At 52.5% G+C, this 14,319-nt stretch overlaps 3 protein-coding genes across 3 annotated transcripts; 2 read left to right on the forward strand and 1 right to left on the reverse strand.

Moving 5' to 3' along the window:
* Nucleotides 1-482: 482 nt before the first annotated feature.
* On the reverse strand, nt 483-2,759 carry A1O3_05351 (double-strand break repair protein MRE11; the record flags this gene model as incomplete). Its single annotated transcript, XM_007735476.1, has 1 exon — nt 483-2,759. One exon carries the CDS (start codon nt 2,757-2,759, stop codon nt 483-485), a length of 2,277 nt encoding a protein of 758 aa, XP_007733666.1.
* A 716-nt stretch (nt 2,760-3,475) lies between these two features.
* Nucleotides 3,476-6,841, forward strand: A1O3_05352 (uncharacterized protein; the record flags this gene model as incomplete). Its single annotated transcript, XM_007735477.1, has 3 exons — nt 3,476-3,605; nt 3,653-3,793; nt 3,843-6,841. The coding sequence occupies 3 exons, from the start codon at nt 3,476-3,478 to the stop codon at nt 6,839-6,841; spliced, it is 3,270 nt and encodes a 1,089-aa protein (XP_007733667.1).
* A 662-nt stretch (nt 6,842-7,503) lies between these two features.
* On the forward strand, nt 7,504-8,781 carry A1O3_05353 (3-hydroxyisobutyrate dehydrogenase; the record flags this gene model as incomplete). Its single annotated transcript, XM_007735478.1, has 3 exons — nt 7,504-7,630; nt 7,695-7,852; nt 8,056-8,781. The coding sequence occupies 3 exons, from the start codon at nt 7,504-7,506 to the stop codon at nt 8,779-8,781; spliced, it is 1,011 nt and encodes a 336-aa protein (XP_007733668.1).
* Nucleotides 8,782-14,319: the final 5,538 nt, after the last annotated feature.

Here is a 14,319-nt window from a genome sequence, read left to right on the forward strand (position 1 = left end):
GCGCTATCAATGGGACAAGGACTGGAATATAGTCCGCTGGCTACTGGAAACAGCGTTCACAAGTATCTCAGACGGTGGTGTTCGTCCAACAACTAGTAGGGAAACGATCTCTGTTGAGACGGATGGAAAGGCGGACCAGGACCTATCCCTTCATTTGTGAAGATACATACAGTATTGTGCCATTTGCATCTTTGTTCTGCATCTTAACATTGCGCCCCCCATGCAGTCCGGATTTCGCCGAATGATGCTGTCCTTTCCCAGTCAGACTGACCGTGGATTCGTGACCGCTGAAATCAAGATTACTTTTGCTTGTTTTCCCTGTCTCGCAAGGGACGGCTCCGTCAACACACTCAAGTGGTCCTTCCCATGCCGAGGACGCCTGCCGAGGACGCTAGCCGTCTACATTCGAGAAGCCATCAGAGCTCTATCTACCACTGCTGGCCCAGAGAGTCTTTTTGATTGCAGAGCACCACGTTTACCGTTTACCGTCTCTTCCTCGCGGCAGGAGCCACTTCAAAGGCGTCGTCGTCCTCGTCGTCGTCCTCGTCCTCAATGTCGTAGCTTTGACTCCTTCCCGTGCCTCGTCCATTCCCCAGGATGCTGTTCTGCGAGTTGGTGAAGTTCAAGGTCGCCTGTTTCGTCCTCGTCGCCGCGGTACGAGCAGGAGGCTTCTTCGTCGCTGGCGAGACGGCCTTCCTTGCCCTGGCACTTGATGACGCGGGTGTCGTGGTGCGGCCTCGAGTGTTTGTGCTCGTGGCGGTTTTGCGCTTGTCGGGGAAGAAGAGAGCTTGTGAGTTGTCTTCTTCTGCCTCCTCGTCGTCGTCGAGCATGAGAATGTCTTCGTCTTCGTCTTCGTCAAGAACGATTTTCTTGCGCCCTCGGCCGCTGGTCGCCGCAGGTTTCTTGGATGTGGTGGTGGGTTTCCGGGTCGACGCTGTAGCTGCGCCTGCTCTGCCACCTCTACCTCTAGCTCTGCCTCTTCCTCGGCTGGTGGCAGTGCTACGAGGGGCGGGCGTCACGTCGTCGTCGTCTTCTTCTTCTTCGTCCTCGTTGTCTTCCGGTTCCTCGGACGAGCGAAGCAGCGCAGCAGGCTGTTCTTCCCAGTGGCCTCCCAGATCGCTGTCCCAATCATCTGGTTTCCGCCTGAAGCGGGCTTTGTTGGTAGAGACCTTGAGCATGCCTTTAGCAAACATTTCTTCCATCTTCGCTCGTTGCTCGTTGATCTGCGCGGCAAGATCCTCGTCGTCCTCGTCTTCGTTTGCATCAGCTTGCATCTTGACCAGGTTCTTGATCTGATCGGCCAGGGATTCATTCACAAACATCTCCATGGCATGTTTATCGTCCTTTTCCACATACTGAGTCACCGCGTCGCCAAAGTAGTTCTGGGGTAGGATCGTCAGAGACTGCGCTTGGAGGAACTCCCGGACCAGTTTTTCAACCTTGATGTTCTCCATTCCCTGGAATTTGGCCATGACCTCTCGATCCGCTTCTGCGTCTCGAGCTTTGCGAGCTGCTGCATTCCTCTTTTTGACGTGGAATTGGACAACATCAGACGTGTTGGCAACTTTGTCAATGAACCGGTTGGAAAACCGTTGTGGGTTCTCTACGTCAAATTTGCCCACCCCGTCGGCAGGTGTCGTCTCGACGCGAAGTCGGACCAACGGTAGGGGACATTCTTCTGGATCCTCCTCCTCGTCCTCGGCTTGTCTTTCCGTTTGTGCCTCGTGCCATTCGGCCTTTGCCTGTTCAATCAGTCCCTCAACAATACTGATCAGGTATCTAGTGAGTTCCGGCCGATGCTCCTCCTTACGCTTGGCGATCCTCACGGCCTCCTTGTCGGTGCTGAGAACCAGGTCTTTGTAAACGAATGGACGCACAGTCTTTAGTCGAATCGGCTCGGATTTCATCTCTCGGCCCGTGATTGTGACGATTGCAACATGCTTTGCAACCGCTTCACCGGGAATGAGGGAAGTGGCGATTGATGAACCTGGCTGCATGACCTGGAAATTCATTTCCGGGTTCTCGCGAGGCTCGATGAGACACTCGTGTTCGTGGCCCCAAACCACCAAGTCGAGGAAGTCTGGTAAGAAGTTTTCAGGAAGATAGGATGTCTCTGTGTAGGCGTGGTGGTTCTGGTGGACGCATATTAGGTTGTACCAATCACTCATCTGCGTGCTCGGTCGGTGGAACTGGACCTTGCCGTTACGAAACGTGCGATAGATTCTCTCGTCCCGTACATTGGAGAGGCCATACAATGCGAGCTTCGTGCTACCCTTTTGGATCAGGACCGGCTTGACCTCAATGTTGTCACTTTGGGGAGTTCTGCCGTAGTAGTTGATGAGACCCGAGACAGCGAGCAGGTCCAGCGCGGCATAGTGGCCATCTCCGGTAGGATCATCATGGTTACCGTGGATGGAGAAGACGGGAATCCCGACATTGATATTTGGGTCTTCGTAGTTGACGTGATCAAACGTGGCGTCAAAGTGCTCTGATTCATCGCTGAGCATTTCGAGCTCGCAGGGTTTGTCTCCCAGGCAGTTTAGCCGTAACGAGCGCATGACATTGTACATGGACTTCCGCGACGGTTTGTTTTCATGAAACAGATCCCCGGCAAGAAGCACCATGTCGACGTCTCGTTCTTTTGCCAGACACATGATTTCATGAAACGTCTTCCAGGAGTCGTCGCCACGGATCGGATCTCGTTCGTGGGCTCCCACATGGTTGTCTGTGGCAACCAGGATCGAAATGGTGTCCGCCATGGTAACTGAAGCTCAGGGAAACTGAAAAAACGACACTGAGGACCGGGAAGGAGAGAAGGAAGGGAAGGGCAAGTCACTGGATGAGCACCCTTTCTTCCAAACTAGCGTAGTGGCTGCCTGCTCCCGAAGCGGCCAACAAAACGGCCTAAAGACGCGTAAATGAGTGAACGCGAAACATACCCGCGCCTGACAAGGCTGAAGTCTCGCTGGGAGTCAATCAACTCCTCATGGATAGCCAGTGGCCAGCTGGACTGGTCCAAGTCGTGTGTGTGAAGGCCATGGGCATGGGAGACTCGGTGCCGTAGTCTTTAGTAGGAGTCTTTAGTGAGAGTCTTTAGTGGCAGCGTTTAGCGGCACTACTTAGTGCTTCTTCAGCCAATAGAAACCAGCACTACCACTACTGACTTCTACTCAGTATTAGCGAAGAGGAACTGGTAAAGCCGGTGACTGCAGACAGAGCAATCTCAAACCTCTCTGACAACCCATCCTCTTACTCTCTTCCCCTCCAAGTCTTGAAGTCCTCCTGCGATCCATCCGCCTCTCTCTCGAGTTCCGCACCCAGCGCAGCCTCTCTGCCGACTGATCCATCCTCTGGTTCAGTCCTGACCATCTTATCAACTTTCCCATCCGTCCTTTTATGCAACCTGCGCCTCCTGAAGCCTCTCCAAACGCGCTTTCAGTAGATCCTTCTCAACTCCCTCACCCTCCCGCACAGCATGGACTTCCAGACCCTGAACAGCAGGCCTCTGGTGGCTCACTCCTCGGAAGCAGCCCCAGAGTGCCTCCAGCAGTGGTGGACGACACCGACGCCGTCTCCACCAGCTCTGGAGGGACACGACGTGGACGGTCAGCTAACGTCCGACGGATGAGTGGTCGGGAGAATTCTTCGCAAGAAGGATCTCCTGGTAGTCGTATTGATGAATACGAACGAGCCCATGCACAACTCCAGAAACGATCCGATGGCATGCTCTTCCAGATTATCCCTTCTGCCAAGGGTAAACCACAAACCATCTCAATTGAGGATTTTCCGAATGGTGCGATGATGACACGGCACTTCCCTTGCGATATGCTAACAATGGGCAGAGGTTTTGACGCATATCCTCTCCCATCTTCCACCAGAGACTCTATCGTCGATGAGTCTAGTGAGCAAGCGATTCCATCGATTGGTCACAACGCCTCATGCATGGCGCATCGCCTTCGCCAGATACTTTCCCGGATCCGAGGCACTTGACGATGGGTCTCGTAAGGCCACAAGAGACTTGGTGTCCGATATTGAAAGAGCACAGCGTAGAAGCTTCACTCGACTGTCGGCGTTATCCTCGTGGAGAAGCGAATATATACTTCGAACCCGATTACTGCGCTCCCTTGGGCGAGGGAGGCCTGCTCTCGAAGCCGGCGCTCGATCTGGCGCGTCTCGTCATGCCAGCAGTGCTGCGGCAGCTGCCGTAATCACCTACGCATCCAGCTTGTATTATCCGATCAGCCATCTCCATGCTACCTTCGGCATTGGCTTGAACAAGAAACAACCGTTGTTCATTCATGGTGCTGTGGAACAGGGAGGGGTTTCTGTTAGTGACCCTAGCACTGGAAAGCCTGGATCTTGGGGTCTGACCGACTTTGAGGGGTTCAAGCATTTTGCAGACCAGTTTCCCGGAGAGTTACCCTACGGTTTGGGGCTTGGAAACGTGGCTGGTATGCCGAATGTGATGGATATCAGCCAACCATATGGGAAGCTATATGGTGAGGCGTGTCCTGATGGGCGTCTTTTCTACACTTCTACGAGCGAGCAGCGCGGCCGCTTTGTTTCCATCTCTTCCGCCGCGAATCATTCTCTGGGCATACCAGAGGTGACCATGCTTGGCTGTGCAGTCTGTTCGGTATGGATTGCAAAGTCCGAGGCAGTCCTCAAAGCCACCAATGGACTATTTGGGTTTCTTGCAGGATTTTCTAATGGTGTCCTCGCCGCCTATGCACTTGGCGTCAACCCCGTCCATGACCGTCGTTTCGAAAAGGGCGAACCAACTGCAAAGTGGGTGCTATCCCCGGGCGTCCCGATCATTGCCATCTCGGTGGACGAGAGAATTTCTGCTCGTCGGCTCAAGTCTCGTCGCATTTGGGCGACAGTCCTCAACGCGCTTGGCGAAGTGTATTACCTTATTGATACTCCTACCAGGCCGGACTTTACAGGGAAGCTTTCACCCGACGGCATCGATCGGCTCGCATGGCAGACAGGGAGAAGCGTGGAGTGGTCTCTCGTGGAAACCACGCGAAGAAAACCAAGGCCTGATCCTTTTGATATTGCGCAAGTGGATGGCAGCTACACACCACGTACTTCGACCGACTCACACGGGTTGAGTAAGGAGCAGATCGTGGCGGAGACGATCGAAATTGAAAAATTCCTACTTTATAAGCCGAAGCACTTCCACGCTCTCTGTGAAGGATGGGATATGCGGCGCAGGATGTTGGTCGATTTTGCCGGTGACGATCATCTTGGAGCAGGAGAGTCGATCTTTATACTTGAATGCGGGCTTGATGAGGGAAACCTGGCGTCAGTCCGACGTTTCACTCGATGCAAGAGGAAGATGACCGTCGAGTTCGGCCTTGAGGGCTCCCCTACGATCCAATCAACTGTCAACCAGCCTTCGATCTTTGGTGGACTACGGAACACACTGTCGTCCCCAGCATCGGAAAGCGTCCCCCGGTCACGCACGTCGAGCCAGGACGATAGCGTGGACTCCAAATTCGAAGAAGATTGGCGTGCATCGAAGTTTTCTTTCGCCGAACACAGAAACATTCGCATCTCGGCCGCGAGTTCGGATGATTCTGAACTTGCAACGCTGACGATCGATGAGGATCCTCTTCTGGGGATGTCAGGTGGCTCGACTGCCTCTTCTCCCTTGGCATCGCCTTTGGGACATGTTCCTACGGCAAGCTCGCCGTCTGAGATCCCCGGCCACCGAGCTCGACTGATGGGCATCGGGACAATGTCAGGGGTTGTCATGCTCTGGGATATGCGTGCCAGCCTCTCACCGAGTCCTGAAGTCGTCAACACGGTTCAACCGGTCCGAATCATTTACACCAAATCGCCGCAAATTGCTTCACTTGCGCTGACTTCGCTGTACGTCGTTCACGGAGGCAACGAAGGCCTCGTTCAAGCTTGGGATCCCTTGGCTTCGACCAATGAGCCGATTAGGACCCTGAATTCACGATTCTCTGATCGAGCAAGACGACGCATCGCTCAAGCTGAAGCTACGGCGCAAGGGGTGGGCAACAACTACTATGCGGCTGGGGCGATTGTCTTGGATCCAGATCCTACAGTTTTGCGTGGCATGGTCGCCTTGGGTGCTTACCTGCGCTACTGGTCCTACAGCTCAACAGCGGCCGATGCATACAAAAGCCGGAAAAGGGGTCAACTCCGCCGACGATCAGACCGAGGCAGTAACTCGACGCCCGCTAGTCACAAGGTCAGCGTGACCGCCCGTGGGCTTCTGAAAGGTCATATCAGCGATGAGAGGTTCGAAATGGAGAGAGACGAGATCGCAAGGCGCAAAGAAGACGAACGCTTGAGCGGAAGGTTCGGAACAACACTTCTGGGTGAGGGCGCGAGTGAGGAGGAGCTGCTAGCGTATGCTACTATGCTCAGCGAAGAAGCCTACTCCACGGACGAGATGAAGAGAAAAGCCACCGACGGAAGCATCTCGATCTCTTCGCCCCAGCTGCCACAAGGTCGGACGGAGACTGAAACCACGACGGTTGATGCTGATCTCGAAGAAGCCATTCGTCTGAGTTTGTTGGACAGTGAGCACGTGTCGTCTTCACCGCCAGCGAGGGATTTCGACATCCCCATCCGATATGCCAAAGGGTCGAAGCACAGCACGCCTGTCCACAACGCGAGAGCTGGCAGTAGCAAGGATCCAAAGGCGGACCCGGGGGATGATGACTTGGAGTTTGCTTTACAACTGAGCCTCGCAGAAGCACAAAGTCGGATGATGGATGAGGAAGCCTTCCCGATTCTCTCCAAGTCGACCAGTTCTGGATCGGATGAGGTTGGGCAGGGAAAGGGCAAGTCGAGACGCGGGTGAAGGGGGGTGAAGGGGATTGTTGTTGCTTTTCTTGCGGGCTAATTATTCTGTTTCTTTTCATGCATGTTATATTCGATTCTACCTTCCGTATGTGTATGTTTACTTTGGAACTATGGCGGATTAGAGTGCGTACTTGGGGATGAAAAGATAGGGAGGATTGCTATGTTGCCATGCAGTGCTTGCACCTAGCGACAGGCGTCTCCGTCCAGTTTGAGATTTCAAAGGAGTGCCACTATTAGGGTACTATTACTATATACAGGTATATATACCAGTGATACTACCCAAGTCAGTTTGCTAGTGTTATCAACCGTATACGGAGTACTACTACTGTAGCAATAGCTATGGTGGCTATATGTACCTATAGTCACGACGATGCACGCTTCAAGCGGCGACTGCAACTACGGCTGCCCGGCCGGAGACGGACGCCAAGGCCGAGGCGGGTTCGGCTGCAGGTCAGAGCCTGCACTGCGATTTGTTATCTCACACACACAGCTCTCCAGCCTCCAACTCGCAGCTCCCCAGCTCCCAGATTTGGCCCGAGATGCTTCGTGTGCCTCGGGCAGCTCTCCGCACTTCACCCGAGCGCGCTCTATGGCCTTAACCTGCGGCATTCGCTGCCTGCTCGACATGTCTCGTTCTACTGATAGGCGAGCTCAGCAGAGATGACTGTGGCTTTAGCATCCTCCGCCCTGCGGCGGGCACCTTCACAGCTCTTCACTACATACCGGCAATTCTCGTCTTCAGCCAGCAGAGAAGCATCATGGGGTTTCATCGGGTTGGGTGCCATGGGTACGTCTCCCTCTCCGTTCTGCGTCCAAGATGAGATGGCTCCCGCTGACACCACACTCTACAGGCTACCCCATGGCCAAGAATCTGCGGGCCAAGATCCCTGAAGGCGATACCCTGACTGTCTTCGACGTCAACTCCGCCTCACTCGAGCAATTCGCGCAAGAAGCAACCCCAGCTGGAGTTATTCTTGCGAAAACCCCTCGCGAAGTCGTGGAAAATGCTGTAAGTATTGGCGTGTCGCTGTGACCAGTACAATTCTTCGCATGATGAACACCTTGTTCTATCTCTGATCTAAGTTGGGGCATCCTTTTTGGTTGTCTTTCTCTGATTTTACATCTTTATAGCCAATCCTCTGATTGTTCACTTTCAATTCCGTTCGATTTCTCCGTGGTGTTGTATATGATGATACTAATGGAAGACCGTAGGACAACATCATCTCGGCTCTTCCCGAACCTCGCCATGTCAAAGGCGTCTTCGAGGAGGTTCTCGCCTCGTCCCTGCCCAACGCTCCTGGCCAGAGTTCGCGTCTGTTCGTTGACTGCTCGACCATAGACCCGTCGACCTCGCGTGAAGTTGCAAAACTAGTGAAAGAAAAGGCGGGAGCCAAGTTTGTCGATGCACCAATGTCGGGCGGTGTGGTTGGTGCCAGGGCTGGAACCCTGACCTTCATGGTTGGGGCAGAAGAGGAAGACGTGCCCAAGATCCGAGAGATATTGCTCTTGATGGGAAAGAAGGTGTGGCACATGGGGCCGCAAGGCACTGGTCTGAGTGGCAAGTTGGCCAATAATTATGCCCTGGCAATCAACAACATCGCGGCCGCTGAAGCCATGAACCTGGGCATAAGATGGGGCATCCAAGGAAAAGCATTGGCCGATCTCATCAATTCGGCCACCGGCCGGAGCTGGCCCAGTGAGATTAACAACCCTGTCCCAGGGGTCGTCGAGACGGCACCAGCCAGCAGGGAGTACGCAGGAGGGTTTGGGGTCAGTCTTATGAACAAGGACCTTCGACTTGCCATAACGGCGGCCCAGGAAGCTGGAGCCAAACTGGTGCTGGCCCAGAAAGCGAAAGAAGTGTACGATGAGACAGAAAAGGTTCACAAGGGAAAGGACTTTTCCGTGGTGTATAGATGGTTAGGCGGTAAGGAATAGTCTGAAGGAGCCATCGTTCTGAAAGGAGCATCAAAAGGCATTGCATTCTAGACCATTAGTAGCAGTTTGGGGGTTTATGCCCGTGTCTGATCTGCTCGGCTCGCATCAGCTTCATCGTGACAGGGCGATAAACGTGTCTTTTCTCCCCGTCTCAGGTGGGCGACCAAATAGCGAGATACTCCTCAACGCTGAATCTTGACCTCTAATAGTCCACTTTTCTTCCCAGACATGAGCAAGTCGCCTTTGACTTCATGTCACGTGAATACGCGAGGCTGTAATACAGCCTTGTCCGCAGCACTGGTCCCGGTTCACCTTCCTCCTACTGATTCGTAAGGGGGCGTGCTGGCACTGTCAGCCTTACAACCACTACAGCACACAGGTCCTCGATCAGAGACTCCCCCCTACTCTGGATATATCAAGACCAGGTGTTCTTGCACAGTCTACGGGCCATCAAGTTGGAGTACACCGCCTCCGCGGTGATGGAATACTTTCACTCGATCGACGGATCGGATATCCCTGGAGTGTCGGTCTCCTTCGTGTGCAACGACCAGTTCATGTTTGACGGCGGCAATTTCGAGGACTACCCGTTCCGATGTGACATGGTCAAAGAAAAGACCCGCACGACAATTCGGTGCAAAGTCTGGATTTGAAAATGAAAGCCAAATCGCTTGACGATCTTGCCCCTTTCTTGCAAGCCTGGCTTTGAAAGCCAAATCGATTGACGGGCTTGCCCCTTTTTTGCAAGCCTGGCTCTTCTTTGGCCTTTTACATCAAGTCTTTCGAAGTATCGTCAAGACTGACTATGAGTGGACCGACTTTGTACGGATCACGGAAACAAATGAAGTCGTCATCACAACTGAGATGCTGCCCACGTCTGTGGTTACAACTTGGGTCTTTTTTTGAAAGAGCAATCTGCTTTTGCTGATTCAAGGATAGGTATATCTAGAGTTGGGCCGCGTGCGAGTCCACCACACCCACCGAAGTCAATGAGGGAACCAACCCCATCTACTGCCGCACGCGACCAAGAACCGCAGCCTGATTCAACGACTGGTCCATGCCCTTGCCGTGGACTGCAGTACGGTAAACTGCAGCAGAGGATGTTGGCGCTCAGAGAGGATGGGGAAGAACACATGGCCAACTGCAACTATCCGGAAGAAGATGTACGACTCGCTCGGCTGATCAATCGAAGCCACCTCGTCGACTCTGTGACCAAATACACTGCGACAGCGCTGTTGAATCTGGTGCACAATCGAGATGGTGGCAATGGAAGAAGGCCGGCGCCGGCCTTGGCCTTGATTTTCAATGTGCTCAAACACCGAACGACGAGACGCAAAGAGGACGAAACGTACTGCATGGCAAATCTGATGAGGTTGCCGGTGGGCCCGATTCTAGCGGTGAAGCCGGAGCATCGCCGCATATGTTCTCCGTACTGTACCTCAGATAGGTAGGTATCTTGCTTGAATCTCGACCAATCATCACGCGGCAGTTGTTGCTCTGGCATAGATGGAAGCTTGGATTTCTGACACTAAATGAATTTGTTCTAATTCTCAGGAGCAACTAAGGAGGTGTCAGCCAATACTGCGCCAGACAATCTGCCTCCAAATCCCCAGATCCACAGGAAATAAGTATTGCCCCAGCTTCTACCCTAGGTTGTGCACTACAGGTACTGTGTATGACGTTATTCAATCGCTCTGCCACTTGGTCGAACTTGGTGTCGAGCTTGGTGTCCTGGGACAGTCCGTACTGTGCTGCTACTACTACTGCTACTCCTACTACTCCGTAGATGCAGGCACCTATACGTGTAATGGATATTGGCAGACCTTCCTGGTAAACTGGTAGACTGGTAGATTAGAAGTTGTAACAATTTCTTAACCAATCATCACGCGACAGTTGTTGCTCTGGCCTAGCACAGAAGCTTGGATTTCTGACACTGTGTCAGTCTAATAAGTAACTCCCAGCCAGTGCTTCACCAAAATAAACCGCCTCCAAATCCCCCGATCCCCAAAGAATGAGCATTGCCCAGCTTCTAGAAATCCCAGGTTTATTCTAGTGGTGCTAGGGACTCCATAGATGACGTATTTCCTCTCTCCTCCTCCTCCTCCTCCTTCTCCTCCTCCTTCTACTGCTACTACTACTACTGCTGCTGCTGCTGCTGCTACTGCTACTACTCCTACTGCTACTACCGCTGCTGCTGCTACTCCCCCTCCTCCGTAGATACAGGCACCTATAGTTGTAACGGATATTGGCAGACCTACCTGGTAGACCGATATCTTGACCAATCATACCGCCGCCATAGCTGCTCTGGTAGACGAGGGAACTTGGATTTCTTACTCTCAAAAGCGACGAGGCTGAAAGAGGCTGAGCGTTGCAAACCGCCTCCAAATATTACTCCGCAGTGCTGTACGGACTAGTGTGTAACCTAACCCTGGGCCATTCAAGCTGGCGCTCTCATTCCCACTAGCTTTGACCAATCATCACGCACTTATGGCTGCTCTGGCAGAGGAGGGCGCCTGGATTTTTGACTCTAACCTGGTGAAATTCCAACCGAGCCTTCGCCTCCAAATCCACCAAAAAACCCAATCCGGCATAGGCTGGGCACCGGTCCAAGGCTGTCATCGGATATATGTATACGCTGTACTCTGTACAGTATGGCCCATCAGCTGTACGGAGTATTGAGGGAGGTTGGTCTCGACCAATCATCACGCAAGTATGATTGCTTCAGTAGAGGAGGGAACTTGAGATTTCCGACTCTTTGGACGCAGATCCTTCACCCCCACCTTTAAAAACCGCCTCCAAATCCCCCATAAAAGTGAGCGTTGATACGTAGCATCATATTAGGGTAGGGGGCCTAAGGGCAGTGCAAGCCTAAGGTTCAAGGTTAAGCTTAGCTGCAGATAGAGTACGGAGTCTATACAGTACCTACCTAGGCAATCTTGACCAATCCTCACGCGCTTTGGATGCTTGAGCAGAGGAGGGAACTTGAGATTTCGGACTCCCGTCTCAAACGCCTTGAAGTGAAGCGCCTATGCTGGGACTCGACAACCCGCCTCCAAATCGACTCTTTGGACGCAGAGCCTCATAAAAAGTGAGCGTTGATATGTAGCCTCATTTTAGGGTAGGGGGCAGTACAAGCCTCAGGTCCGGTCAAGCTTGGCTGCATATAGAGTACGGAGTCCATACAGTACCTACTACCTACCTAATCTTGACCAATCCTCACGCGGCTTTGGATGCTTCAGTAGAGGAGGGAACTTGGATTTCTTACTCTATAGGTGGTTGACGGTTTGGCATTGGATATAATATGGCCTCCAAATCCCATATAAAGTGAACGTTGATAGGACCATGGTAACCGGGGGCACTACCAGCCTAAGGACTAAGGTCAAGCTTGGTTACATCCCTACATAGCATTACTAGTACAGTACCGATCCTGACCAATCCTCACGCGGCTTTGGATGCTTGGGCAGAGGAGTGAACTTGAGATTTCGGACTCTGCAACTTTCCGGCCTCCAAAACCGGCTTCCAAATCCTCCATAAAGTGAGTGGGAGTATCCGTAAGGTCATATCTCACATCTGGGGCCGTGCAAGGCAGACTGGCGTAGACACCTTTCACGGCTCCAGATACTAGATCCACATCCTCAGACTGAGAAGCACAGCTGTTGAACCATTCGTGAAGGCGGAAATCGCTACAACAGAACAAGAGGTTCGAAATTTCAAGCCTCTCCTGACTCAATGTCATGCAGGCTGTCAACAAAAAGATCCCAGTGGCCTCCAAATCGGGCGTAATGTTGCTGAGGAACTGACTGTGTTGAGATGGCCTCCCAGCCCAGAGGAATACCGAGCACGGAGTATGCTCTGTTGGTTGCTGTACATGTCAACCTCCTATACTTCTGGTTGTATGTTCAGACTGCGACTGCGGTGAAGTCGGAAGGGAAGTCTGAGCCAGACGGGAGTCCCTATCCCCCTTTTGATTCATGTTCATTCTCATTCATTCCAAGTCGGAAAAGGTTCGTAGTTCGTTTAGGCCGCACACGTCCAAGGCTGGCAGGCTGGCCGGCTGGCCTCAAGTGCTGGGGCTCTAGTAGACTGATCTCGATCTCGACCAATCATCGCGCAGTAATGGTTGCTTTGGTAGACGAGGTCGCCTGGATTTCGTACCTTTTTTCACCTGAGGAGACATTCTGGATGGTTAGTTGTGACAACATGATTGGCCTCCTTAGCAAGGATTATTGGCCTCCAAATCCAACTCAGAGGAACTAAGCACACCAATCATGAAGGCGAGAACCTCTCTGCGGTAGAAGGGGGTTAAACCTAGAGTAGACGGTCACAGTCAGGCCGGCCACCGTGCTGTAGGTCGTAGATTGTGAGCTTGACTAGTCACCATGCGGAAATAGCTGCTTTGGTAGAGGGGAAAGCTTGGATTTCTTGCTCTTCAATGTGACTCACCTTTATTCCACTGCCTCCAAATCTCAACCGTGCTGTAGGTAGTAGATTGTGAGATGGACCAACCACCACGCAGCCATCGTTGCTTTGGTAGAGGAGGGAACTTGGATTTCTTACTCTTTTCCTGATTCTTTTGCTGCCCAATGGCCTCCAAATCCCCCATCAAGCGAACGTTGATAGGACATGTTCAGGGGCAGTGCAAGGCGTTGACAAGGAGCATGCCGTGTGTTTGCCTCCTACCACACATACCGCCAGGACTTTGGATGTCTAGAGCCTAGAGCGATTGATGGTAGATAACTCGTGTCCAATCATGAGGCGGTCATGGTTGCTTTGGCGGAGGAAGGAACTTGGATTTCTTACTCAAAATCCAGTGGGAGGGCCTCCAGAACACCGCACCACGACCACCCATTGGCGGAGTTTGGCCTCCAAATTCCCCCTCAAGTCAACGTTGATAGGTCTCAAGGACCGTCTCTGGGGCAGTGCAGGGCGTTGACAAAAAGTAGTCATGCGGTGTACGGACATTGCTTCTTAGAACTCTGGCTGATGTCACGTCCCAGCCTGGAGACACCAGAGAGACTGGCAGTAGATCACCCTTACCTAATCATCACACAGTCACACTTGCTTTGGTAGAGGGTGAAAGTTGGATTTCGTATCCGTGCACGGATAATAAATTAGATCGCTAGCTATATGGCCTCCAAATCATCCCCGGCTGAACATTGCTCAGAACTTCGACTCTCCATACTGGTAGTAGATTACTCTTGTCCAATCACGACGCGGTCATCCTCACTTTGGTAGAGGAGGGAACTTGAATTTCTTAACCTTATGCATGTGACTGGGATTTGCTCCAATGGCCTCCAAATCCCACATAAAGTGGACTTTGATATGTCCCTCAGATACATGTTCAAGGCAGTGCAAGACGCCAACAAGAGTGTGGCTTTTTATGGCTTGCGCTTGCTTCAAGGCTCACTGCGAGTTCAGCCATACAGAACTCTTAGTTTCTTCTATCTCAAAGAATTAGCACTGCCCAGAAGCTGAGAAGTGTAGGCTACCAATCATAAAGGCGGAAACCTCTCTACGGTAGAAGGGGGTTTTTGATATTCA

Source organism: Capronia epimyces (assembly GCF_000585565.1).
Source record: "Capronia epimyces CBS 606.96 chromosome Unknown aczIQ-supercont1.4, whole genome shotgun sequence".
NCBI lineage: Eukaryota > Fungi > Ascomycota > Eurotiomycetes > Chaetothyriales > Herpotrichiellaceae > Capronia > Capronia epimyces.